General features: G+C 52.0%; 1 protein-coding gene across 1 annotated transcript in view; it reads left to right on the top strand.

Moving 5' to 3' along the window:
- The first annotated feature begins 6,519 nt into the window (after window positions 1–6,519).
- The window catches only part of SGIP1 (SH3GL interacting endocytic adaptor 1), a 50,398-nt gene continuing 33,100 nt past the window's right edge, over window positions 6,520–23,817 (top strand). Inside the window, exons 1-2 of the mRNA XM_061364910.1 lie at window positions 6,520–6,865; window positions 21,703–21,766. Of these exons, the coding sequence (XP_061220894.1) occupies window positions 6,856–6,865; window positions 21,703–21,766 (74 nt within the window). The 5' untranslated portion in view covers window positions 6,520–6,855. The remainder of the gene's footprint in view (window positions 6,866–21,702; window positions 21,767–23,817) is intronic.

Here is a 23,817-nt window from a genome sequence, read left to right as displayed (position 1 = left end):
TTGCAGCACCCCCAAAGCGAGCCCTCAGGGCTGGGCGAGCAGAGGTTGGGGTTTTGCAGCAGAACGGTGGGAAGAACAGTTTCACCATTAAAACAACACAGGTTTTCTTGTTTTCCTTATTCTCAGCTGACTCATTTGGGCCAAACCCTCCACCTCACCCCCAAAACCTGCCTGAGGTGGGAGCTGCCTGGAGCAGGAGCACTCAGTGCATCTCGGGCTCCTTCAGTGTGGTTTGCTGTGGATCATCGGTAATCCCAGCCCCATTCTTTGACATCTTCCCCCTTGCTCATTAACACCCTCCTTAAGTTAATGCTTAAACTATGGGGAGCAACACAGGAGCTGGGAGCTGTTTCAATGGCTCTGATGTCTAAAGAGGTAGCAGTGTCCAAAGCAGGAGTGCCTTTGCAGTGCCCCGGCTGGCACTGGTTTGTACACCTCATCTTCCATCTGAAAGCTGATGCTGCTCCCTCCCTCCCCGTGTGCTGCCGAGCTCCTTCCCACCCTCAGGGTGCAGCGCTTCAAATCGCATCAATGTCTCTTTGGGTGGAACTGGGTGAAATGGCACTTCTGGGGCTTCCCCCTGCATGCGCAGAGGCTGGAGCTGGGGTCCCCCTTCCCTGCGCCTGATGGGGATGCTGGATGCAGTGTGGGGCTGCTGGGGACCAGGGCACAGGGCTGACCCCTGACCCATGCCAGGGGGCACATGGACAGGGCTGTTCCTATTCCAAAATGCTGATGTCCTCAGTGATCACATCCAAAATGGGCTTAGCAATGCTGAGATGTGGGGAGTGAAGTGTGGCTGCTGGCTGCAAACCCCAACTGTGGGGTGCAGGAGGTCTTATTCAGTGTTCCCAAATGCCTTCTTCACAGAATCCCAGCCTGGTTTGTGCTGGAAAGGACCTCAAAGCTCCTCCAGCTCCAACCCCTGCCACGGGCAGGGACCCCTTCCACTGGAGCAGCTTGCTCCAAGCCCCTGTGTCCAACCTGGCCTTGAGCACTGCCAGGGATGGGGCAGCCACAGCTTCTCTGGGCACCCTGTGCCAGCGCCTCAGCACCCTCACAGGGAAGAGCTTCTGCCTAAGAGCTCAGCTCAGTCTCCCCTCGGGCAGGTTCAAGCCATTCCCCTTGGCCTGTCCCTACAGGCCCTTGGCCCAAGCCTCTCTCCCCAGCAAAAAACCCCAAACCAGAGCAGTGTTCCCTCTTCCATCTCTTTGCTGGACACGCGGGTGATTGGTCCCTTTGATACCCAGGAGCAGTGCCCACCGGGGTGTATGGGGGGCTGCAGAGGTGCTGGGTTTGGAGCTCAGAGCATCCCTGGGCCGCATCCAGCTGCTCCTCATCCCATTGGGTGTGCGCTGAGGCGCTGGGGCAGGTGCTCACCGAGGTTACCCGGCTGTGGGTGGGAGCCAGGAGGAGCTCCTGGTGCTGGGAGGAGGAGGAAGAGGAGGGCAGAGCGGAGGAAGGTGCTTTATGGCGCGGTGCTGCCCTGCCCTGCCCTGCCCGTGGTGAGCCTCCCTGCGCGGCGGAGGTGGGTTTCGGTTGCTGCCGGTCGCCGTGCGGTGGCACGGGGCAGGGGGTGCGTGGGGCTCCCCCCGTGCCCAGCGCCCCGGGGTGCAGCCTGAGTACCTCTGCTTGCAGGGTAGTGGTTAAACAGGGCAGAGCCGGCTCCGGCAGCGCTAATTCAGCCCTTGGGCGCGCACGGTGCGGCTCTGCTCTGCCCGCACCTCCCTGCCACAGCGGAGGGGCCCTGCTCGCCAAAACGGGAGTGCTGGGGGGCACTGAGCGAGCTCCCTGGTGCCGCCCCATGGGTGCTTGGTCCCTTCCGTGCCCCGCATCCAGCTCAGGCCTGGGGATGGAGGGGGTCGGCCCCATGAGGGGGTTTCCAGCCCGGTTATGACTTGGGCTGGGATCACAGGGGCTGCTCGCACCAAGGGTGGTTTGGGGTCCTGTGGGATGCTGCTGGGCTGGTTCTGAGCAGGGGCTGGCTGCTTTGGGGGTGTTTGACAGGGTGCACAGCACTCGGCAGGGGCATGTTGGGGCCAGCGTGGTTGTGTTTCCCTGGGGCTGTTTCCTTACGTGCCAGTGGGTGAAGGCAAGAGGCAGCGAAGGGCAGGAAGGGGCTAAGGTGCAGCGTGTGCTCTGCTCCTGATGCTTCCCCAGTGAGCTGCTTCATGCTGAGGTTGTGCCCTCCCCTCCATCCAGAGGACAGCCCAGTGCACCGAGTCTCCCCTTAAATGCAGGATAAGCACGTTTTCCCTGGCGCTGTTGGGAAAGCAGGCACCCATCCAGCTCTCCGCCCTCTCCAAGTCCATGTCCCATGGGAGAGGGCTCTCTCCCAGGGACCTGGCTCGTCCCACATCCCTTGTGTCAGTCCTCGGAGCAGCTCAGTGAGATGGAAAGGGCTCGGTGGCTCTTTGTGCGTGGGAAAACCGGGGATGAATAGAGCAGGAAACTAATAGAGCAGAAGGTAACGGGCTGTATTGTGGAGCGAGGAGCAGCTGCGGCCTGAAAGGGGCCCTGTGCCCGGGATGCGCAGGGATGCAGTGGGAGATGCTCCTCTGCTTTAGTCCCTGCTGCTCCCACCCTGAAGGGTGGTGATGGGCTCATGTGATCAGGGTCAAGGGATGAGCTGGGGGCTCATTCCTGTGATGTCCTGGGGCTGGTCCAGCCCTGCTCCTGCCGTGGGACTCAATGCATGTGTGATGGCTGGGCAAAGCATGAGGTGGGGTGATCCAACCCTACTGTTCTATGGTTCTATGGTCCAGCCTGGTGGTATCCCAAGTTGCAGCATATTCAGGTTCAGCTCCACAGCCTGCAGCATTCCTAAGAAGATTGTGTGAGGTATTTGGTGCTGGAGATGTGACTGATCTGGCTCCATGCAGGAGACCTGAGTGAGAAGCTCCTGGTTGAGCCCTGCATCTCAGAGCCCCCTTCCCTAGTCGGGAGAAGCATTTTGGGCAAGGTATCTTTGTAAGTATGTCACTTTATCAGAGCCCAGAAGGCAGCTTGTGCAAGGCTTTGGGTTTGTCTCCAGCTGTCCTATGGCACACCACCACCATCAATGTTCACAGTGAGTCCTGCATCCCAGGGTTTAAAACCTCCAGTGCCCTCCATGGCATAACCCGATTTTCTAGAGGCAGATAGCTGAACTCTGTTGGAAAGTCTATTTTGCAGTGATGGGGAGGAATCCCCAGCACTGTGTGGTGTCGGGAGCGATCAGTAATGGGGATGCTGAGGGTCTGGCCTCCTCCACCGCGTTCCCACCAGCACCAGATGAAGGATGAGCTTATTTTAGTGAAGCTTTAATTATGGTTTAACAAAGGGGCTGTGGAGCCACAGAGGTGGATGTAAACAAGGCACCGGCTGCCCATTACTGCTGCTAATGCTGGGGGATTTGCCAGGGCCGGATCCTGCGTGGGGACGAGGGATTGGAGCCTTATATAGCAAATCCCTGTCCGTGCTGCATCCCGGGGGCACCCTGTCCTGGCCGGGGCCGAGCCGGGCTCCTCCCGGCGCCTGTCACATGTACCTCAAGCATGACTCTGCTGGGATGTGAGTAATGTGCTCAGTGACTCACTTTCTGCCTTTCATTTTGTTAATGCCATTGACTCGGCTGTTGATGCTTGCTGCAGCCTCCGAGCGCGTACCCTTCAGGAGCTGCCTGGGATTGCCGGTGCTTTAGCTGGGAAATGGCCGGGGGTCAGCTCCTGCGGTTGGGAACCGTAGAGAAATCCACAAGTAGCAATTTTTGCCTTGGAATGAATGGGCTCGTTGGCACGCTGCCCTGCTGGGGTACCAGTAGCAAGGCTTTCCTTGTGCCTCCCGCCTATGGGAAGAGCCAGTGCAGGGAGCAGGTTCATGGTGTCACAGAATCCCAGCCTGGTTTGGGTTGGAAAGGACCTTAAAGCTCCTCCATTTCCAACCCCTGCCACGGTCAGGGACCCCTTCCACTGGAGCAGCTTGCTCCAAGCCCCTGTGTCCAACCTGGCCTGGAGCACTGCCAGGGATGTGTTCAACTCCTACATCCCTTGTCCCAAGCCCCTCTCTGGGTTTCCTGCAGCCCCTTTAGGCACTGGAGCTGCTCTCAGGTCTCCCCTTCAGGAGCCTTCTCTTCTCCAGGCTGCCCCAGCCCAGCTCTCTCAGCCTGGCTCCAGAGCAGAGCTGCTCCAGCCCTCGCAGCATCTCCATGGCCTCCTCTGCACTCGCTCCAACAGCTCCACGTCCCTCTTGTGCTGCTGCCCCAGAGCTGGATCAGGGCTCATTTGACCCTCAGGAAGCTGAGTTTCGCTCTTGCCCCATGGCAGGAATTATTTCATAAGGTCGAGACATCCCACAGAGCTGAGCAAGCTGGAGCCGTGCTGGGATTAGCAGTAATCCAGGGGTCCCCATCTGTGCTACCATGGGTTATGGGGCCACAGTGGGGGGGTGCTGTGAAATGGAGGAGTTTGGTGACAACTTATTTACCCATTGCCAGCTTGGGAAGGTGTCTGCAGGGAAGTTACAGCTCTTCCTGCTTGCTTAAGAAGGACAAGCCTGGCTGAGGAGTGTCATGGAAAGCAGCATCACTGGGATGCGGGATGGCTACAGCAGCGCCGTGATAAGAATAGGTGTTAATTTGGTGTGTCCAGAGGGATTTGGACATGGTGTGTGCATGCCCATCACCAGGGCATCCTGTCACTGTGCCAGCCCCTCTCCTTGGGGTGTTCGGGGGGGGGGGGGGCAATGAAGCCACGTTAATCTCATTGTGCTCGCTCTGGGATTACAAAGGGATTTGCCACAGGCACCATCCCACGGCCCTGTGCCCGTGCAGAAGGTGCTGGGAGTTGGGACAGGACACAGGGGCTCCGGCAGGGATTAACCCACCATCTGTTGAGTAATCCCAGCCCGTGGGGGCATCTCGGTGCTGTGATGGGCGAGGGCTGCAGCTGGGGACGCTTTGGGTTGGGACACTCAAGGCTGGGGGCTCTGATGTGGGGTTGAGTCTCGTTTCCCCACTGGTGCATCCAGACCCTCAGAGGTGCTCGGCTTTGGGAGTGTTTTAATGGGGAAAATGAGATTTATTTGTTTAATGGGGGAGAATTAGTAGATTTGTTTGTTTCAGGTTTATTTTTCTTTTTAATGGAAGAAAGATAGGAATTTTTAACAGGAAAGATTTATTATTTTTTTAATGGGAAAAATGGCAAAATTTTAAATGGGGGGGGGGGGGAAGGTTTATTTTTTTAAATAGGAAAATGATGTGGGTTTTGCTGTCCCTGCCTGTGAGCAGAATGAGGTCCTGAGAAACGTGTGTGGCTGCCTTGAGTGATCCTAAATACGGTGATGCAGGGTGAGAGGTGGAGGTTGAGTTTCCATCAGGCACCAGGTCACACAGAAAAGCTGTGTTTGCGAATGCTGGAACAGGCTGGTTTCAGCTCACCCAGCTCCAACCCCTGCCACGGGCAGGGACCCCTTCCACTGGAGCAGCTTGCTCCAAGCCCCTGTGTCCAACCTGGCCTTGAGCACTGCCAGGGATGGGGCAGCCACAGCTTCTCTGGGCACCCTGTGCCAGCGCCTCAGCACCCTCACAGGGAAGAGCTTCTGCCTAAGAGCTCAGCTCAGTCTCCCCTCGGGCAGGTTCAAGCCATTCCCCTTGGCCTGTCCCTACAGGCCCTTGTCCCAAGCCCCTCTCCAGCTTTCCTGCAGCCCCTTTAGGCACTGGAGCTGCTCTCAGGTCTCCCCTTCAGGAGCCTTCTCTTCTCCAGGGGTGTCTGAACTTTCTGAGCCGTTTAAACCCCGTTTTGCCAGGACCAGACTTGTACCTCACATATTCACTGGGGTAACCCTGGTGGTGTCCCGCAGAACCCCTGTGTTGGAGCTCCCTGTCACCCCCACCCTTGTAAGCAGCCCCGAGTGGTGCTTCCCAAGCCAGTGAGGGTCCCACTGTCATTAGGGGCCGGCTGAGGCTCAGCTCGGTGCTGAGGGGAGCTGGAAGCCGTGGCTGACAGAGAGACAGGGGATGTGTCACTTGGCTGGGACAGGCTCTGGTGGCATCTCCTTGGGGGTGCCACCGGCTGCTGCTGCCCCTGCTGATGGGCAATGGGGGGGTCCCCAGGCTCAGCTCTTGCACCCCCGCTCCCTCCCCATCCTCTTTTGCTCCCTGCTCCGGCGGTGCCGGGGCCGCTCCTCCCATGGGATCGCTTCCCAGGCGCGGTCGGAAGGCAATCCCGGGAGAAATTTCTCCCGCATCATCCTTTGGGGGCTAATTGCAGGCGGTGTGACGTCAGCCCCATGCGTTTCCCTCTTGAACGGCTGCGGGAGCCGGGCCCGGAGCGAGCTCCGCTGCCTCCTCCAGCCTGGATCTCTCTTTCCCCCCCTCGTTGCCAGCCCTGCTCCCTAATCTGACAGCGCCTGGTAATTAATCCGGCTCCCCCCGCCGCTGCAATAGGATTAGAGGGAGGGGAAGTGCGTCACGAGGTACGGAGAGGGGTTATGCTTTTGGTGAAAGTGGAAAGGAAGGGGGGGAAAGGGGAAAAAAATGGGAAATAGGTTGGTGTGTTCCCGGGGGGGGTGGCGGGAGCGAGCGCGCATGTGAGGAGGTGCGGGGCGGGAGGGACTGGCTGCGCCGGAGCCCGGCTCGTCCTCCCTTTCTCTCTCTCAGCATCCTCCGGTGCTCCTGGAGGTGATACAGGCACAGCAGCATCCATGGCCTGCCCCTAGCCTCCGCGCTCGGGTTTTTCCCCTCCGCGTTATTCCGGCAGCTGAGCGGGATCGGAGGCGGTTGGTGGAAGGGCTCCCGTTCAGCATCTGGTAACCGGGATTGTATTCTCCTGTATTTTTCCAGGCTCCTTGGAAATTGAGGAATGAAATTCTGCCACCATGATGGAAGGTAGGTGATGATCTGAGCATGTCTTTCGGGATCACTGGAGTTTTCAAAGCCGAGGGGGAAGGAAGATGCGCTGAACCCGAGCGTGTGAATCCTTTTCCTATTAAAAACCCCCAAAATAATGATAATGATAATAAAATGAAATCCTCCCCTCCCCCTAATCCCAGTCGAACCGAAGCACCCTGCCCACTGCCGGCAAGCTGGCGGATGGTGATATAATATCAAGCCCATCAGATTATTTGCAGTTCCCTCCCCAGCCCTGTGTAGGCAGCTCAGGGTAGGCAAACACCCGGCTATCCATGGGAGCTGCCAGTTCCAGGCAGCAGCCTGGGCAGGGAGATGAACCCCAACCGGATGGGTTGATTGGAATTAGGATCCTTTAGGCATTATTTTATCCTCTGCTTGGAAACCCACTTTTTCCACCTGATGTGATGCACAGCGGGTGAATTTAAGTGTTAGCTGCATGCACAGACCGGGGCTGTGAAGCCTGGCGATGCTCGATGGGATTTGGTGGCTTTACAGTGCATGGAGGAGCATCTTTCCAGCAGGAAACAAGGATATTTGAACTTAGGGTCATTTTTGCCATGTTGTGTCACTGGTTTGAAGGCGCAGGCTCTGGTGGGGGGGTGTTGGATTGTGGCTTATTGGAATAAATGAGAAGGAAATATGGGCTCCGAGCAGAAGAGTGTTGTGAGACTGTGTCTGATGGTGTGTGGGAAAAGCCTTTGGGCATTAAAGAGATTTTAACCTATGTCATTTGTCTCGACTGTATGTAAAGCTCTTTTTAATTCTATTTAATTTTTTAATGCCTGCTGGGGTCAGATGCAGGGAAAGGAAGAACTGAATTTGTATTTTGAGCAGAATGGATACTCGAGGGAATAGATTTCTCTTTTATTCCTGATAAATAAAAATGATCTATTGGAGAGACCTGAGGATGTCAAAATATCCCCTTGGATTTGTGTTTCCTGGCCCATTGGCCGAGGCAGCAGGGCCCAGCCTGGGGAGGGCTGCATGGAGCCGCATCCAGCACTGTGCTCGCGGCGCTGCCGGCATGCTAACCGGCATTGCCGGCCTTCCCGAGATGACAGGCAGAAATTGGGCTTCCTCTTGGTGTGTCCTGCAAATCGTGCTCTGCCACCCGCTCCACATTAACCTAGGAAGGCATCAAGAGCTGTGTAATCAAGGCTTCTCCTATTGACTTGAATTATTTGCCTAACCTTGGGAATTCGGGTGCTGTAATGGCCATGTGTGAGCTCACAGGAATTGCTTCCTGCTATTTTTTCTATGTCTTGGCATTAAGAAAATGAGTGGTGTTGCTCTTTGATGGGAGGAAATGCCTCATGTCAATGTCTCCTTTAATACTGATGATAGTCACGATCAAAAGAGACTTTCATTTTGAGCTATGACATCGAACCCATTACACCGTGCTGACATACATGACTGGGAACCAGGCACCCAGGCCATGCAGGAACAGGTCATTTTAGAGAAGCTATCATTAAAAACATGGTTTCTCCCAAAAGTGCCTACGTTTGTGGAGGAATTAATGGGGATAAATTGAAGTTGGCCTCCTGCAGTTCTCAGTTTGTTATTTAACTAGTGTAGAGGCTGGATGGGGGGAAGACGGGCGGGTGCTTGGGGTCTTTTGGGGGGGTTTGTGTGTTTTGGAGGTTTTTATTGGTGTGGATTGTTTTTCCTGGGGGATTTTTGCCTTGCCTGGGACATGCCCAAGGGTTGCTTCTGTGCAGGAGCCTTGACTACCCCAAGGCACTGGGGATGCTGGCCAGGTCTGGGGCAGCAGGTTCATTGGTCTATGGGGAACATGGAATCACCTTTTATGAACCAGCCATTAAGAAAGAAAATTGTTATGGGTAGCTTTTACTTACTGTTTCCAAAATCTCCCCATTATCTGCAACTTATGAGGCTGCATAACACGTTGCTCCCCAGCTACCCAATGGTGCAGGACCCTAGAATGATAGCAAGAAAAGGAGAAGAAATAATTACTGCTCTTGATGAGTTTTTAACTGGTTGGAAACTGGTTCTATTTGTGGGAGAGTGAGAATTTTGTGAACTGGAACACTGACATCTTGATGAGGTGTTCATTTATGTGTTTTTATTTTAAGATAAGCATGCTTTTGAATGCGCTTAGATTTATCTGAAACTTGTAAACCTGCACAGAGTATCTGTGATTCCCTGCAGTAAACACAGAATCCCAGCCTGGTTTGTGTTGGAAGGGAGCTTAAAGCTCACCCAGCTCCAACCCCTGCCACAGGCAGGGACCCCTTCCACTGGAGCAGCTTGCTCCAAGCCCCTGTGTCCAACCTGGCCTTGAGCACTGCCAGGGATGGGGCAGCCACAGCTTCTCTGGGCACCCTGTGCCAGCGCCTCAGCACCCTCACAGGGAAGAGCTTCTGCCTAAGAGCTCAGCTCAGTCTCCCCTCGGGCAGGTTCAAGCCATTCCCCTTGGCCTGTCCCTACAGGCCCTTGTCCCAAGCCCCTCTCCAGCTTTCCTGCAGCCCCTTTAGGCACTGGAGCTGCTCTAAGGTCTCCCCTTCAGAAGCCTTCTCTTCTCCAGGCTGAACAGCCCCAGTTTTCTCTTTATATGGGGTGTTAAACATATTAAAGGGGTTTTATTAGTGTTATAATTATTTAAATCTCTTGTCTCACCAAAATATTGGAAGCTGAGGGTGGAGCATGTGCTGGTACCCATGAGTGCAGAGCATGAGGCCATCAGCATTACCCATGGCCAGTGGGATGAGCCTGGCTTGGTTGATGTTTTCAGATCCTCCTCTTTGGAAATGCAAGAATTTAGCTCTTTGGGAACCATGCAGGTTTTGCAATTTGTACTAGTTTCTTCTCAACCCAATATGGATTTTTTTCCTCTCTTTCCTGGTGCATATTTTTCACTGTATGCTTAAAAATTGCAATGATACCTAAGCGTGGATGCTGTCTCAGGAAACCAGTCCTTGCTGAACCCATGCCTCATGGTGTCTCAACCACCAGAAGTGGATGGTCCTCCATAGCGTGGTGGGATGCAGTGTGCACAAGTATTGCTGTTGTTCACCATCCACATTAGGGATGCTTTGCCATGTCTGGCTTTACTTATACAAGTGGGAAGTAGGTGTTGGGGATGGGGACTAAAACCCTCCCAGGTTTGAAGTGAGAAAAATGGAATCATTGAATAAAATCCCAGCCTGGTTTGGGTTGGAAGGGACCTTAAAGCTCCTCCAGCTCCAACCCTGCCACGGGCAGGGACCCCTTCCACTGGAGCAGCTTGCTCCAAGCCCTGTGTCCAACCTGGCCTTGAACACTGCCAGGGATGGGGCATATAACCTGAAGCAGAGCTGTAATGCACATCAGCACTAGCTCTAGGACCCAAACATCTGTGGGAAAGGTCGCACAACATGCTGGAAAGGTCTCTGCATGTGTGTCTGTAGATATAAGAGGTAATTAGATGTTCTCTTGCATTGTAAAATAACTCTGCAGTACTCAGAAAACATTGGATGTGTTGTTAAGGTAAACATCCGCGCACAGGAACAAGTTTATCTCCTTGTTTAATCCATCTCTTGCATCTCCAATGTACTGAAGGTATTTTATGCAGCCTAATTAAGTTTTGAAATCACTGCTGCAATGTATCACTCCAGCCAGAAGCTCTGTGATGTTCAGAAAGATAAGACAGCGCTGTGGCTAATGGGAGCAGCCATGGTTGCATGGGAGAAGGTCATTTCTTCTTCCTTAGGAGATAGTACCTGTGTTCCTTCAGAGCCCAAATCTCATGTTTGCTGGAGATAAGCTCTCTCAGAGGGGAAATAGCTGGCTTTTTGCACGTTTCTGGAAGTGGGGTCCTCTGGGAACTTCCATGGATAACTGGGCACATCCCAAATGGCCAAAACTTTCATGAGTCATTTTGGCAATGGTTGTCTCCGGGTCTTACTTTTTCATTGTGCTGAACAGGTAGTGCTGGGAGCAGAGGAACCCAATGGCACATTAAGAAGTCTTTTTCCTGATTAGGGGAACATGGCTTTATTCTGTTTTGGTGGTATGGTGTCAGTAGATGGTGTGTTTAAATGTGCTCAGGGTGGGGTTCAGCAAGGAAATGACCTGGTAGAAAAGTTTGGGTTTTATTTGAGAAAGCCAATAGCAGGTTTGGTACAATTAACCTAAATCTGGGCATGGGAGGCAAAACCATCCCAGAGATCCATTAGGGCCATAACACGAAACTAGGACCTGTGTTTTCCAATGCATTGTTTGACAGTAGCCCATGACCAAGCTTGGGCTTGCAAAGAGGCTTTGTCTTGCAGGAGCATCTCCAGCTGTGTCCTCTGGGATGCAAGGGGGATTTTTACAGACCTGCTGGAACCTGCTGCATAACTGAGAGGCCTTGGTGTTGGTGTGGAAACCATGAGTGCAAGAGGAGATGGTTTGACTGTTCAGCACAAGAGTGCTGAGGCACTGGCACAGGGTGCCCAGAGAAGCTGTGGCTGCCCCATCCCTGGCAGTGCTCAAGGCCAGGTTGGACACAGGGGCTTGGAGCAAGCTGCTCCAGTGGAAGGGGTCCCTGCCTGTGGTACGGGTTGGAGCTGGAGGAGCTTTAAGGTCCCTTCCAACACAAACCATTCACTGGTTGATTCTGATTTTCCCTTGGTCACTCCGATGGAGGCAAATGTTACGGTGAGAACATGTAGGAAGAAAAGTTACATTAAATGTCTCCATCCTCCAGTCTGTTGAACTGAGCAGGTTGCAGTAGCACCTTCTAGTTTATGGAAGGGCAAATATGGGAACATCCCTGTTTGCAGGCATTCAAACCCTCCCCACCGGGCTGGTCTGGGTCTTCCCAGCTGTAGTCCACTGGCAGCGTGTCCCTCCCTGCAAAGGGAGGGAAGGGATAAAAGGACTCTAGCTCAAAACTAACAACTATGAAGCAAAAGGTCCCACCCGACCCCTGTCAGTTTGGGGGATGCTTTGCATCGGGGCTGGTGGCACTTGCCAGTTAAAACCCATGTGGTGCCAACATGATGATGTTGAAGATTTAAACCAAAATATGTGTGAGGCAGCAAAACTTGATGTTTGCCTTGCAACTAAAATAACCAGTGAGATGGAGAAGCTGAAGCAAACCCAAAGAGGGTTTAATTTTGGGGGTATAAAAGATAGAAAAGAGGGCAAAAAGCAGCAACTGCATGTGATGCAGGTCTGCAAAATGCCTCCTTGGATTGAACCTCGGTTTAAAGCGTGCCCTTGGGCATCTCAAACTGGTGCCCAAGCGCAGCAATTTGGGCTCCTTTGCCAAGGCAGAGACTTTCTGCATGATTCATGGGTCTTATTCAAATTTGAAAGAGACTTTAGAAAACAAATTACAGGGTAAGTCAGGTGTCTGTTCCTCCTGCACCTCCATCACAGGGTCTGAAGCAGTCAGAGGTGGAAAACAGCCTTCCAGTGCCTAGAGGGGACTTGCAAGAGACCTGGAGAGGGGCTTGGGACAAGGGCCTGTAGGGACAGGCCAAGGGGAATGGCTTGAACCTGCCCGAGGGGAGACTGAGCTGAGCTCTTAGGCAGAAGCTCTTCCCTGTGAGGGTGCTGAGGCGCTGGCACAGGGTGCCCAGAGAAGCTGTGGCTGCCCCATCCCTGGCAGTGCTCAAGGCCAGGTTGGACACAGGGGCTTGGAGCAAGCTGCTCCAGTGGAAGGGGTCCCTGCCCGTGGCAGGGGTTGGAACTGGAGGAGCTTTAAGCTCCCTTCAACCCAAACCAGGCTGGGATACTATGAAAAACCCGGTTCTGAGTGGAAGCACCCTTCCCTAAATGCTCGTGTTGAGGCTGTGAAGCTGTAGGTGGTATAAAATGGGATTTGCCCAGCACTTGCTCCAAGGATCATGACCCATGGCTGGGGTCTGAAAGGGAAAATTGGAAGGGGGGCAGTGGCAGAGCTCCTTCCTAAAGCAACAACCTTAAACTATTTGGATGCCCCAATCCTGCTGTAATTGGAGACTGTCACTAAAAATCTATCTGCCTTTGAGAAGCCGATGGGGTGTGATGCTGGCTGTCTCACATGTGGTGGCCTTCCCCTTTCCTTTGCTAGCCCAATATAACCTCTTTTCTCAACTTTAAGACACTGTGTTTGAGTTCCTACAGGTTCAATAGGAAGAAGGCAAACACCTGGCTGCCACACAGTGTGTTTGTCAGCAGTGTGGGATGCTCACATGCAGTGCAGCAGGACAAGTGTAGCCCTGTTTGCCTTGCCAGCTATTGAACAGCCTCAGCTCTTTGTTTTTAATAGAAGTTCGGTTGCAGGCTGATGTTTCTGGGGGCTTTTGAAGGTTTTTTGCTTTATCTGTGTGAATGAAAGAGGGATTTTTGCACTTACAGCCTCACAGAACTCTTCACTTTAGTCTTCAGGTTAGTTTGAAGTGTGTTTTGATTTCATACCATGTCCAATAAACACCCTCTCCTCCCATCCACACCAGTGGGCTTTGCTGCAGAGGTGGGAAGGGGAAATTCCCTACCATGTCCCCATTTACACTGGGTTAGTGCTGACAATGGTTATATTATTTGAAAGCAGTAAGGTACCAGGACTGGGAAAATAGTACGTTGCAGCCTGTATTATCTGAGAGTTGATCCTTACCCATCCCAGCCTTGGAAAAGCACCCTGACTTTGGCACATCTTTCTTTGCATTTAAATTCATTTAAATTATGACCCTTTTTTGAGGGAGCTATTGAGGAATAAAAATCTCGAAGTCTCCACCTACGTGTTTCAGGGAATTTAAAACACCAACTTGAGATTAATGTCATCATGTGTGGGATGTGTGGGATCTCGCAGAGGGGTTGGGATGGGTGGGGTGGGTGAGGAGGATAGGAGCTGTGGTGGTGCTGGGGGCAGGTTTCACAGCCTGACCTCATCCCTTAGGGACAGGCCAAGGGGAATGGCTTGAACCTGCCCGAGGGGAGACTGAGCTGAGCTCTTAGGCAGAAGCTCTTCCCTGTGAGGGTGCTGAGGCGCTGGCACAGGGTGCCCAGAGAAGCTGTGGCTGCCCCATCCCTGGCAGTGCTCAAGGCCAGGTTGGACACAGGGGCTTGGAGCAAGCTGCTCCAGTGGAAGGGGTCCCTGCCCGTGGCAGGGGTTGGAACTGGATGAGCTTTAAAGTCCCTTCCAACACAAACCAGGCTGGGATTCTATAATAAACACCGTTGCAGCCCCCAGTTTGGGTGCCTGCAGGATTTCATACAGCCACACAAGTTGGTTTTCTAAAGCTGGGTCTGTAGACATCACTAAAGATAGACCCTGTTGTTAGAGCTAATAATTAATAATAAATGGGTGTCAGGCTCTTAAATCCATGTGTGCATGTCAGTAGGCATTTGGTTGTTCTGTGCTTCTCTTAGAACATCACCCAGCATCACGCTTATCACCCAGTGGGTGCAGGTCAGGCAGGCTGGATCCTGTGCCCTGCTCTTGTTACAGGCAGCATCAGCTTTAAGAGCATCTCGTGTCTCAAACATCAGCCTAGATGGGGCAGCCACAGCTTCTCTGGGCACCCTGTGCCAGCGCCTCAGCACCCTCACAGGGAAGAGCTTCTGCCTAATCCATGACCTGAACTTCCTCTAAGTTTAAACCCATTTCCCCTTGTTTAGAGTTTTGCAGGGGTTTGGCTTGGTTTTGGTGTTAGATGCAAAAGAAGCCTGTATAAGTTATTAATAATAAGGTCATCTATATTGTTCAAGTTATTTATTATAATGTTATTTATGCCTCATTGTTACATGGTTCCTTTCCCATGGAGATCTCGAGCTCCTTCCCCTTGCACGGTTCCTCTGCAGGGAGACAGATGGGTGGAAGAAGCTCCATCGATTTAGTCAAACACTGCCTGGAAATGAAGCTTTTCTTCGGGTCAGGTCTCCTGCTCTTATTTTTAGTTACACTATTGCCACAGTTAATCACTGCTTTAAAATCAGGATAATGGTTTGACAGCAGACTGTGGGAGGAACAGGATGGGGAGAGGAACTGGGAAGAAGTGTCTCGTCAGGCTTTATTTTGGGTTTAAATCCTCATCCTATGCAAATGTGAATATTGCCAATTATTTTTTATGGGATGACCAAACTGAGAGCAAATGATGCTTTTCCCTGGCAACTTGCCTGGATTTGTCCCTTATCCCCAAGGAAGCATCTCCTGCCAACCTGGGTTCTCTCTTCACCTGGGAAATGGGGAATGGGAGCTCGTGGATGTTGGCTGCAGTGGGGTTGCCTTGGTCAATAAGTCATGGGTGGATGGAAGGCTGTTTCTTAGTGGGAAGGGTTTTGGTGGGGTTTAGTAAGTCCTTATGTTCTGCGTGAACAGCACAGCAGGAAAACTGGTGTGTTCTTCATGGAAGATCGTCAGAGGAGTTGCTGGGAACCTGTGGTGTGCGTGGAGCAATGGGTTTTAAGGAGATGCCTTTGAAAAGGGCTGTGAGATGGGAGCTGCTGCTGGCTGAGGAGCAGAGGTGATGGCAAAGGCTTGCAAAGAGAAGGAGAGGTTTGCAGTGGGCTTTGCTTTGGGGGAGTGAGAGGGAATACCAGCATGGGTGATGGTATACGTGTGGGTTTCCCCTGAACAAGCCCAATGCCCTCCTGCAGCTTGATGCCAAGGGAGGCATCTGAGAGCACCGTTGTCTTCCTTTCCTGATACACCAAAAACCTGAAACCTCCTAAAAATAGAAGCCCGAGCACCATCTGGGAGGGAGAGCCTGTCCTGGACAACTTCTCACACAGCACAGCAACCTTTAGAAATGCATCTGGTGTTCTTGTGTGTGTGCCAGGCGGGAATGAAAGCCACAACTGTACCCACATTGAATTCACTGCCAGGACCGGTGGAGATGCCTGTGTCCCACGTCCCTGCTTGTCACACACCTGGGGGCTCTGAAAGTTGGTATTACCAATCCCTGGGGTCAGCAGGCAGCAAGGTATTCCTGCAAGCTTCTTTACTGAGGTTGGTGAATAACCTGTGGGCAACGACCTGCATCCTTCTGATGTTCAGCAGTCCCTACATGCTCAGCCCTTTGAATTCCTGACTCTGCTGCAAGGAGTATTTGGGTGATTTGCAGAGGGAGAAAGGTGCAGACCTAAGGGAATGGGAAAGACGTAAAGGTCCTAGGAGCCCAAACTCCTCCTGATACATGGGGATGGATGCTCGGAGCTGAACCGGTATGGGGGCTGCTGCTGCGGGACAGGCAGGACACATGGTGGGGGCCACAGGACTTCACCCGAGGACTTCATCTTTGCATTTAGTGGCTGGACTGGGATTTGTAATTTTAGGAAGGTGTTGAATGCAAAACCTCCTCGGGCAGTTCACCACAACCTGTTCAGAGACTCAGTCACCCTCATGGCTCAAAATGTGACTGTATTTCTGAATCAGCCACAGGGTCTTTTATCACCTCTGCCCACTGGAATTGGTATCCTTCCATCACCACGTTTCCATTCCCGAGGTTAAGTTTGGGTCCTGATGCAGCTGCTCCTGACAAGGTTTTGGTGCTGTGCTGAGTAGCTGAAGCTCTTACAAGTGCCCACCACCATCTCCTCCAGCATTCTGGCTGCCCTCATCACTCTCCCATGAGCCGTGGATCTGCTCTGGGGTCACTCAAAGTGAAGAACTTTTTAGCCCTTCAGTGTCTTCCAACTGGAATCTCTGATAAGGAGCAAACTTCTCAGCATTCATTTATGTATCCTTTAAAAAGAAGCCCACAACTGTTGTTGTTCACTTTTCTTTTCAAGTTTTTCCTTTCCTGAAAGCCACAAGCAAGACCCCAACCGTGTTCTTGCTCTGGCAGAGAGCGATAGATGGGGTGATGAGACCACCATCCCTTTTCCTTGTCTTTGTCATTTTCTAATAGGTAGGAACTGCTGTAAGCAAGTGGAAGATTGTAATACAGATGTGTGGGACTTTGCTATCTAGCTTATATTGTTTTCAGTACCCTGGAAGCCCAACAGGGTGAAGAAAGGCCCTTTAGCACCTGGCAAGCTCATTACCAAAGCCAGCTTTGTTAGCCCACTGTGGCAAAGCTAAATGTAGTATTTTAGTGCCAGTTTGCACTGGAAGCTATCGGTGTAGCGGGATGGAATGTTAAGTCAGTGATAAATACAAGTGCTGCTGGTTAAAAATGATTTTTTTACTAAGACTGCAGTAGTTGAGATGCACCATTTTGTACTGGGGAGGAAACCTGGTAACAATGGCAGTAAATAACATCATCATGTTATTTATTGCCAGTGTTGGCTCTTATAGGTGATGGGTTTGTGGCTGGAGCCTGGTGCCTACCATGGCACCACAGCAGACGACCTTGCAGGACCAGGTTGCTGCAGGACGAGCCCCTTTGGGCTGCCAACAGAAGTGGTGCCATTGCTGCCCGACTGCTGCTTGCTGATGGTCCATCCTCTCCTCTGTGGAGCAATTAGACTTGTAAATGAAGGGGGTTAAAATATTAATGACCGTACCAAGGCAGTGTGCGGAGGGCTCGGCTCCTCACTGCGTTATGAAGCCTGCTGAGAGGCTGGCAATGAGCTGTAATGCAAAGACTGGGTTAGGTAAAGCATTTAAAATGTTCTCACGATGTATACTAATTTAATTATCTATAATAGAATTAAATTGATCATATACAGCGGGGAAAGGACAAAAATAAGGCGGACTGAAGCAGCGTGGCCACTGAGACTTGACTCTTCTGCTGCTGAGGGTGAAGTAGTTGAGAATCTTTGGGCTTGCAATGGCCCAAATGTGCTCATTTTCATGTAAAAGGTTGGTGCAGCAGCTGGGCCCAAGGTGCTGTGTCAAAGCAGGGGAAGCTTCTGGGCTGACTTGCAGAGAGCATTCGAGACACTGTTCTTTGGGTTATTTATTTGGGGCTTTAATTCACCTTTTGACTTTTACCTCTGGATATGACTCAGGTTTTCAGTAGTTCTGTCTTGCCTTTGCTTTGTCTTACTGAGCAAAGGGAGGATTAGTATTTCTTTAGTAAAGCAAGCCAAACCCAAATACAAAGAGCTTTTGGCTATGAAACAGCAGCAGGTTTCCAGGTCTTTGGACTCAGCATACTCAGCAAGGCACAGGTTTGTGTGCGGTGGGGAAGCAGGATGCTCAAATCCAGCTCCAGGTTGCGTGCAAAACAATTCCACACACCAAACCAAAGAAAACACAAAGCTAATAGTGATTATTTCTTATTTCCTCCCCTATTTCTCCCCCTTCTTCCTTATTCTCTCCCCTCCCTGCTGCTACTTTGGTCTTGAGCCTCTGGCATGGCAATAGATAACGTTTATCTTCATGCACAGACTAAGTAGGACTAATTTCAATCATTTCTTTTCCTTTAGTCATCACAAAAGAGCGTTTAAGGCAAAGATATATTGTCCCTGCTGTCTCTCTTGTTGGAGAGGTGTGTTGCTTTTATGAGGCCCATCCTGCTGAGTGAATAGCTCTTTCTTTAGGGACCCACTTCAGTATTTGGAGGTCCAGAAGCAGCAGCAGCTGCTCCCACTGCCTGGGAATGGAGGGCAAGAGACTGAATTTGGGACACTGGGGTTATTTCCATAGGTGTAAAGTCTTTGGTGTAGGAAAAAAAGGAGCTGGTTGTTCTTGAGAGTAAGATCCAGAGAGCTTCATAGTGTTAAATACCGATTCCTATTTTGCAGATGCCAGTTATTAGGTATACCAGGAAGAGTAATAGTCAACAAAAGATGAATAATGCTCCCCAATTTGGAGAGCCATTGGTGTTTGAAGTGAGATCCCTGGCACACAATGATTAGTTCAGCTTTGGCTTGTGGCTACTCTGAGGCTTTGAGGAAGAGCACTTGAAGCTGTTCGGCTTGATGAGAACCAATTGCAGCACGTGAAGCTGTTGTACCCTGGAAGGGCCAGCCACTTTGCCCATGTTTTGCTCAGTCATCTCCCATTTAAAGCAGATGGTGGGCCCGTTGTGTAACTGAGCAGACAGCTTTGTTGCAAGATGCAGCCAAATCGGGTGCTGCTTCACGTAAGACTGAACAAGAACTCATTTCTGGGGGTTTCGGCCCTCCCTGTTCTACTTTGAGTTTGGAGGATGAAGTTATTCCAGGGGGTGAGATGAATGGAAACCTCCCTTGGTTATTAATAACTCACTTGGGTCTTGAGGAAACACAAGGAATGCTGAGCAGCACTATGTAGTAAAAACAGAGTCCACGTAAGTTTGCAGGATGAGCCCACAGGTTCAGCACATGGGGGCATATTGAACCCACAGAATGGGCCGTGTGGGATCCCATAAGGGATTCCTTCATCCCTGACCATGTAATGCCTTGGGCAGAGAAGCTAAGTGCACTGCGTGTGATTTTCAGGAGCAGCCTCTTAGTTTCCCATTTCACAGGGGATAGTGTCCAACACAAAGCTCCATGAGCAGCACCAAGGGGACATCTCCTGGTCCTGCCCTGGCTTGTTTGGTCCTAGTGTTGGCCCACAAACCACCCAGCCATGGGCTACTGAAGGCCTGGAGCATCCCACTGTGTTATGGTAATATTTAAACCCAGTGTTTAATGATGTGCTGCAGTAAGCTCATGTTTGTAGTGCTCGTTGCCTGTGCCAGTGCCCAGAAGAGTAGGATGTTCCTGGGAAAACAAGAAATGATTTCAATTCAATGGCAGGTTCAAAGCAGGAGCCAGACCAAAGAAACCCAGTGTCCACCAGCAGCATCCTAAGAGGAAGCAGGGACAGGCCAAGGGGAATGGCTCTAGAGGAGACTGAGCTGAGCTCTTAGGCAGAAGCTCTTCCCTGTGAGGGTGCTGAGGCGCTGGCACAGGGTGCCCAGAGAAGCTGTGGCTGCCCCATCCCTGGCAGTGCTCAAGGCCAGGTTGGACACAGGGGCTTGGAGCAAGCTGCTCCAGTGGAAGGGGTCCCTGCCTGTGGCAGGGGCTGGAGCTGGAGGAGCTTCAAGGTCCCTTCAACCCAAACCAGTTTGGGATTCTATAAATGAACTATGCCAGGGCACACAGCTCCTAGGACAAGTGCTCCCATGCTCCTGGGCTATCCAGAGCCTGTTTCAGAGGAGCTACAGGAGACTTGGCTCTTCCAACACATTGCTTGAGGTTGAAGTTAGAGGTTTTCTCATTAAAACCGAGTCAGTGGTTTATAAGAAAGCAGGTTTTAGCACTGGTACAGCTGTGTGCTTCTGGTGTTACAGAGCACAGCGCTGTACTGGTTGTTAGCTATGTCTCAGTCCTGGCAACCCCAGTTTGTGCCACTGACCCTTGCCTTCACCTTGGAAAGCTGTTGCACATCACACTGGGGAGAGGAAGGTGTGCAGGGCTGTGCAGGCATGTGTGCATCCAACAGGACTCACACTGGCAGCGTGTTCATCTTCCTGCAGCCTTGCCCTGTAGCCGTTTCCTTGCTGTGTGCAGGTGTCCCTGCAGAGCTGGTTGGGCACCCAGCGAGGAGGCAGCAGGACAGGGTGGATGCTGCCAACCCTGCTCCTCCTCCCTTCCATCCCTATGGGCTGTGGTTAGTGATGGTTCCTCTTTGCCTCGTGATGCTTGACTCTGTTTTGCAGGAGGTTTCAGGGAAAGGACCTGCTGTGGTCCCTGCACCCTTGCTCTGGCCGTTTGACACAGGCCAGCTCATTGGATCAGCGCAAGCACTGCATTTACCTCCCAGCAGCACTGCTGCACCCTTGCAGCAGCATCTGACCCACGTCACAGCACATTTGGGTGGCTTCCAGACCAAGGCACAACTCCTAGGAGCTGTGAAAGGAAAAGAGGCCAGAAATAGCTGTTCTAGACTCAAGAACTGTGGTTTATATTGGCTCCTGTGCCTACCAGAATCCCTAAATTAAGCTGTGACCTACATTAATTGCTGTCATGCTTCTGGCAGAGATTCATGACGAGCGTGTCCAGCAGTGTCCAGCACAAGAGCAGCTTCCAGCCACAGCTGAAACATCATCTGTGTGAAAACCAGCCCAGTGAAATGTGCTGAAAATGCTCCAGATCCCTTCCTTGGAGTCCTTGCTGCAAGCAGCCATTAAAATCCCTCTCCTGGGTAGCTCTGAGAGTGGAAAAGAGAGAGAAAATCTCAGAAATCCACTTTCCTCCATTCATTCTTTAAGTAGTGCGGTGATGGCCGTGATGGGCTCCAAGCTGGTTCCAGCATCATTGGTACCAGGCATCATTTTAAGCGCTGTGCGGATCAAGAACCAGCGCAGAACAGCCAGCCTCATGGTTTAAACAGTGTGGGGTTTGCACCAAAAAGAGGTTCCCCCACTGTGCATCAGTCCCCATATGCAACAGTAAGACAGTAAGAAATATTAGCTGTGAAATATGTAGTCACACATGCTGAGAGCAGGTTAATGAGTGCAAAGTGGGCAAATACAAGGCATAAACCTTGCAGAAACCACCTGCAAAGTCCTGCTGCTGGTTCTTGGGTTTGGGTCTTTCTAATTGGGTATTTCTATAGGGATGCTGGGGATGGACTCTTCATTAGGGACTGTAGTGACAGGACAAGGGGTAACGGGTTAAAACTGAAACAGGGGAAGTTTAGATTGGATATAAGGAGGAAATTCTTTCCTGTGAGGGTGGTGAGGCACTGGAACGGGTTGCCCAGGGAGGTTGTGAATGCTCCATCCCTGGCAGTGTTCAAGGCCAGGTTGGACGAGGCCTTGGGTGAGATGGTTTAGAGCGAGGTGTCCCTGCCCATGGCAGGGGTTTGGAATTGGATGATCTTAAGGTCCTTTCCAACCCTAACTACTGTATGATTCTATGGTTCTATTTTAGCCTTAGTTATAAATTACAGCTGACAAAGGAATAAAGAGCCTTCTGGAGGATTTCTGTCAAGGCTGATGTCAATGTTGCATTCTTATTTATACCCCTTCTATCCACAGGATTGAAAAAACGTACAAGGAAGGCCTTTGGTATACGGAAGAAAGAAAAGGATACCGATTCCACGTAAGTCAGTGAGCTATAACCCACCTTAATGCATAATGATACCGGGGAGAAGCTGATGCCAGGGTGCCAGGACAGGAAGGAAGTCAGAGCACAACAGGCATTCATCATCCTTGGATCAAGGCTTGGAATAACCAATGCATTTAAGCTGTTTCCCCTTGTGCACGCAGCGCCCAGCAGATCAGGTGTTTCCTCTGTGCCGCACAGCCGCTCTCCACGTGTTCGCAATTGATGGTGACAGTTAGCGGTGATCAGGAGGCAATTGCTCCTCTGGGAGTTTCAGCAGATTAATCCCTGCCCAAGCTCCAGATCTGCCGTCTGCTGAGGTCTTTTTGGATGCAAATTCCATTTAAGCAGATGCCTGCACAGGCACAGGCAGCCAGGCGGGTGCTGAAGAGCCCTGGTTGGGGCAGGCTGGGTGATGAGGGTGCATGGGGCTCCTTTGGCTTTGATGTGGGAGGTGCTTTTGCTCCCTTGAGGAACATCTGGCAGGGGTCTCCTCACATCTGGGTGCAGAACTGCTGGTGGGGCACTGGGCCACCACTGATGTATTTTGGGGCACGTATCAGAAAGCAGTGTGGCAAAGGAGAGGGGGAAAGGCGGTGAGGAGCCCCGCTCCCTCTCCCTCACCATCATACAGGTATTTAATGCCTTGCACAACAAAATCCCTGTGGGGTTTGGGGTTTATTTTGTTCAGATTTGCTTTCCTCAGCTATTTTCTATGTCACTGGTGGTTGCTGAGGTTTCCTCTGCAAAGGGGCAGCCACCACAGCCCTAGCCATGCTCCTGGGACCACGGTGAGCCTTGGTTGCATCAGCACCTGCAGGGCTGAAGGTATGGGGTACAGCTTGATGATCTTAGAGGTCTTTTCCAACTTTGTTGATTCTATTCTATGGAGAACATCCCAAAAGAGGGCTGTGCAGCACCCAGCCATTGTCCTGCTGGCTTGTCACCAGGAATGGTGGCTGTCCATCCCCAAGCGGGCTGTGGGACAGCCAGGAGCTCCGTGTATGGCTTCATTTATAATTTATCAGGATGCTGGGCAGGAATCAGGCTGCTCTGCATCCTCATCTGCCCAGGGAAAATCAATGGAGCCAGGCCTAGGTCCTGCCTTTAACCAGCTGCTCGCAGCAGCCGGCTCTTCCTAGAGGCTGCAGAAGGTGGTAGCCTATGGAGGTGGAAACGAATCCTGGGGCTTTCATGATGGCAACGGGATTGCAGGAAGGCCGCTGTGGAGGAGACACTTGCAATTAGCAGGCAGCAGTGATTAGCACAGCACCGGGTCACGTCGCGGCCATCACCCCAAGTGGCTTCGAGTGCTCTCCAAATCCCACGTCAGCAGCTGGTGTGGGGCTGGGGGGTGCAGTGAGAGCTGGGACAGACCCTCTGCTCACCCCCTGCATGGACCTGGGGGTGGGCACTGTGGTGTGGGATGTGCAGAGCTGCTGTCTGGGTTCTGGAATGGGATGGATTTGCTATGTGATGGGAAAGGACTTCCCACCCCTTCCCTCCACCGGGCAAGGGTCTCCATAGCCATTCTAGCTGGGATGTGAGCAGGAAGTGACACCCCTGGAGCTCATGCAGTGTGGGGTATATACGGGAGCAGAGGGGATCTGTGCTACTTCCAAAGAATTCTTTGCCACTTCCAAAGGATTTCATGGATCTTTGTGCCAAAAGGTTAAATATGAGATAGGAGAGAGGGGAGGCAGACACCGGTGGATTGGAGAAGTTCCATGGAAGGTGTCATTCTCTCAAAGCAGAGCTGGATGGGCAGCAGATCCCAGCAGGGTTTCTGTGATGCCCTGAGCCAGAGATTAACTGCTGGCAAATCCATGGCAATGCATCAGACTGGGGAGCACTGGAGAGGTGGAGGAGCTGCCTGGTTTTCAGGAGCATGTCTGTGTTTTCACTAACCAACTTAGCATCCTTGGGCAGCGTCTGGATGCGGCTGCTGAGCTGGACACGCTGCTTGCCATGATCAGGGTCTACATCCTGTAAGTGGTTGGGGATTAGGATCCCTGAGGATCTCCTCGGGTTTCAAATCCATTCAAGAG

Source organism: Neopsephotus bourkii, unplaced genomic scaffold (genome assembly GCF_033783945.1).
Source record: "Neopsephotus bourkii isolate Nb327-2 ecotype Australia unplaced genomic scaffold, CSIRO-AGI_Nbou_v1 NB_1250, whole genome shotgun sequence".
Classification (NCBI taxonomy): Eukaryota; Metazoa; Chordata; class Aves; order Psittaciformes; family Psittacidae; genus Neopsephotus; species Neopsephotus bourkii.
Note: the sequence above shows the minus strand (reverse complement) of the source record. Positions and strands in the feature narration are given on the sequence as shown.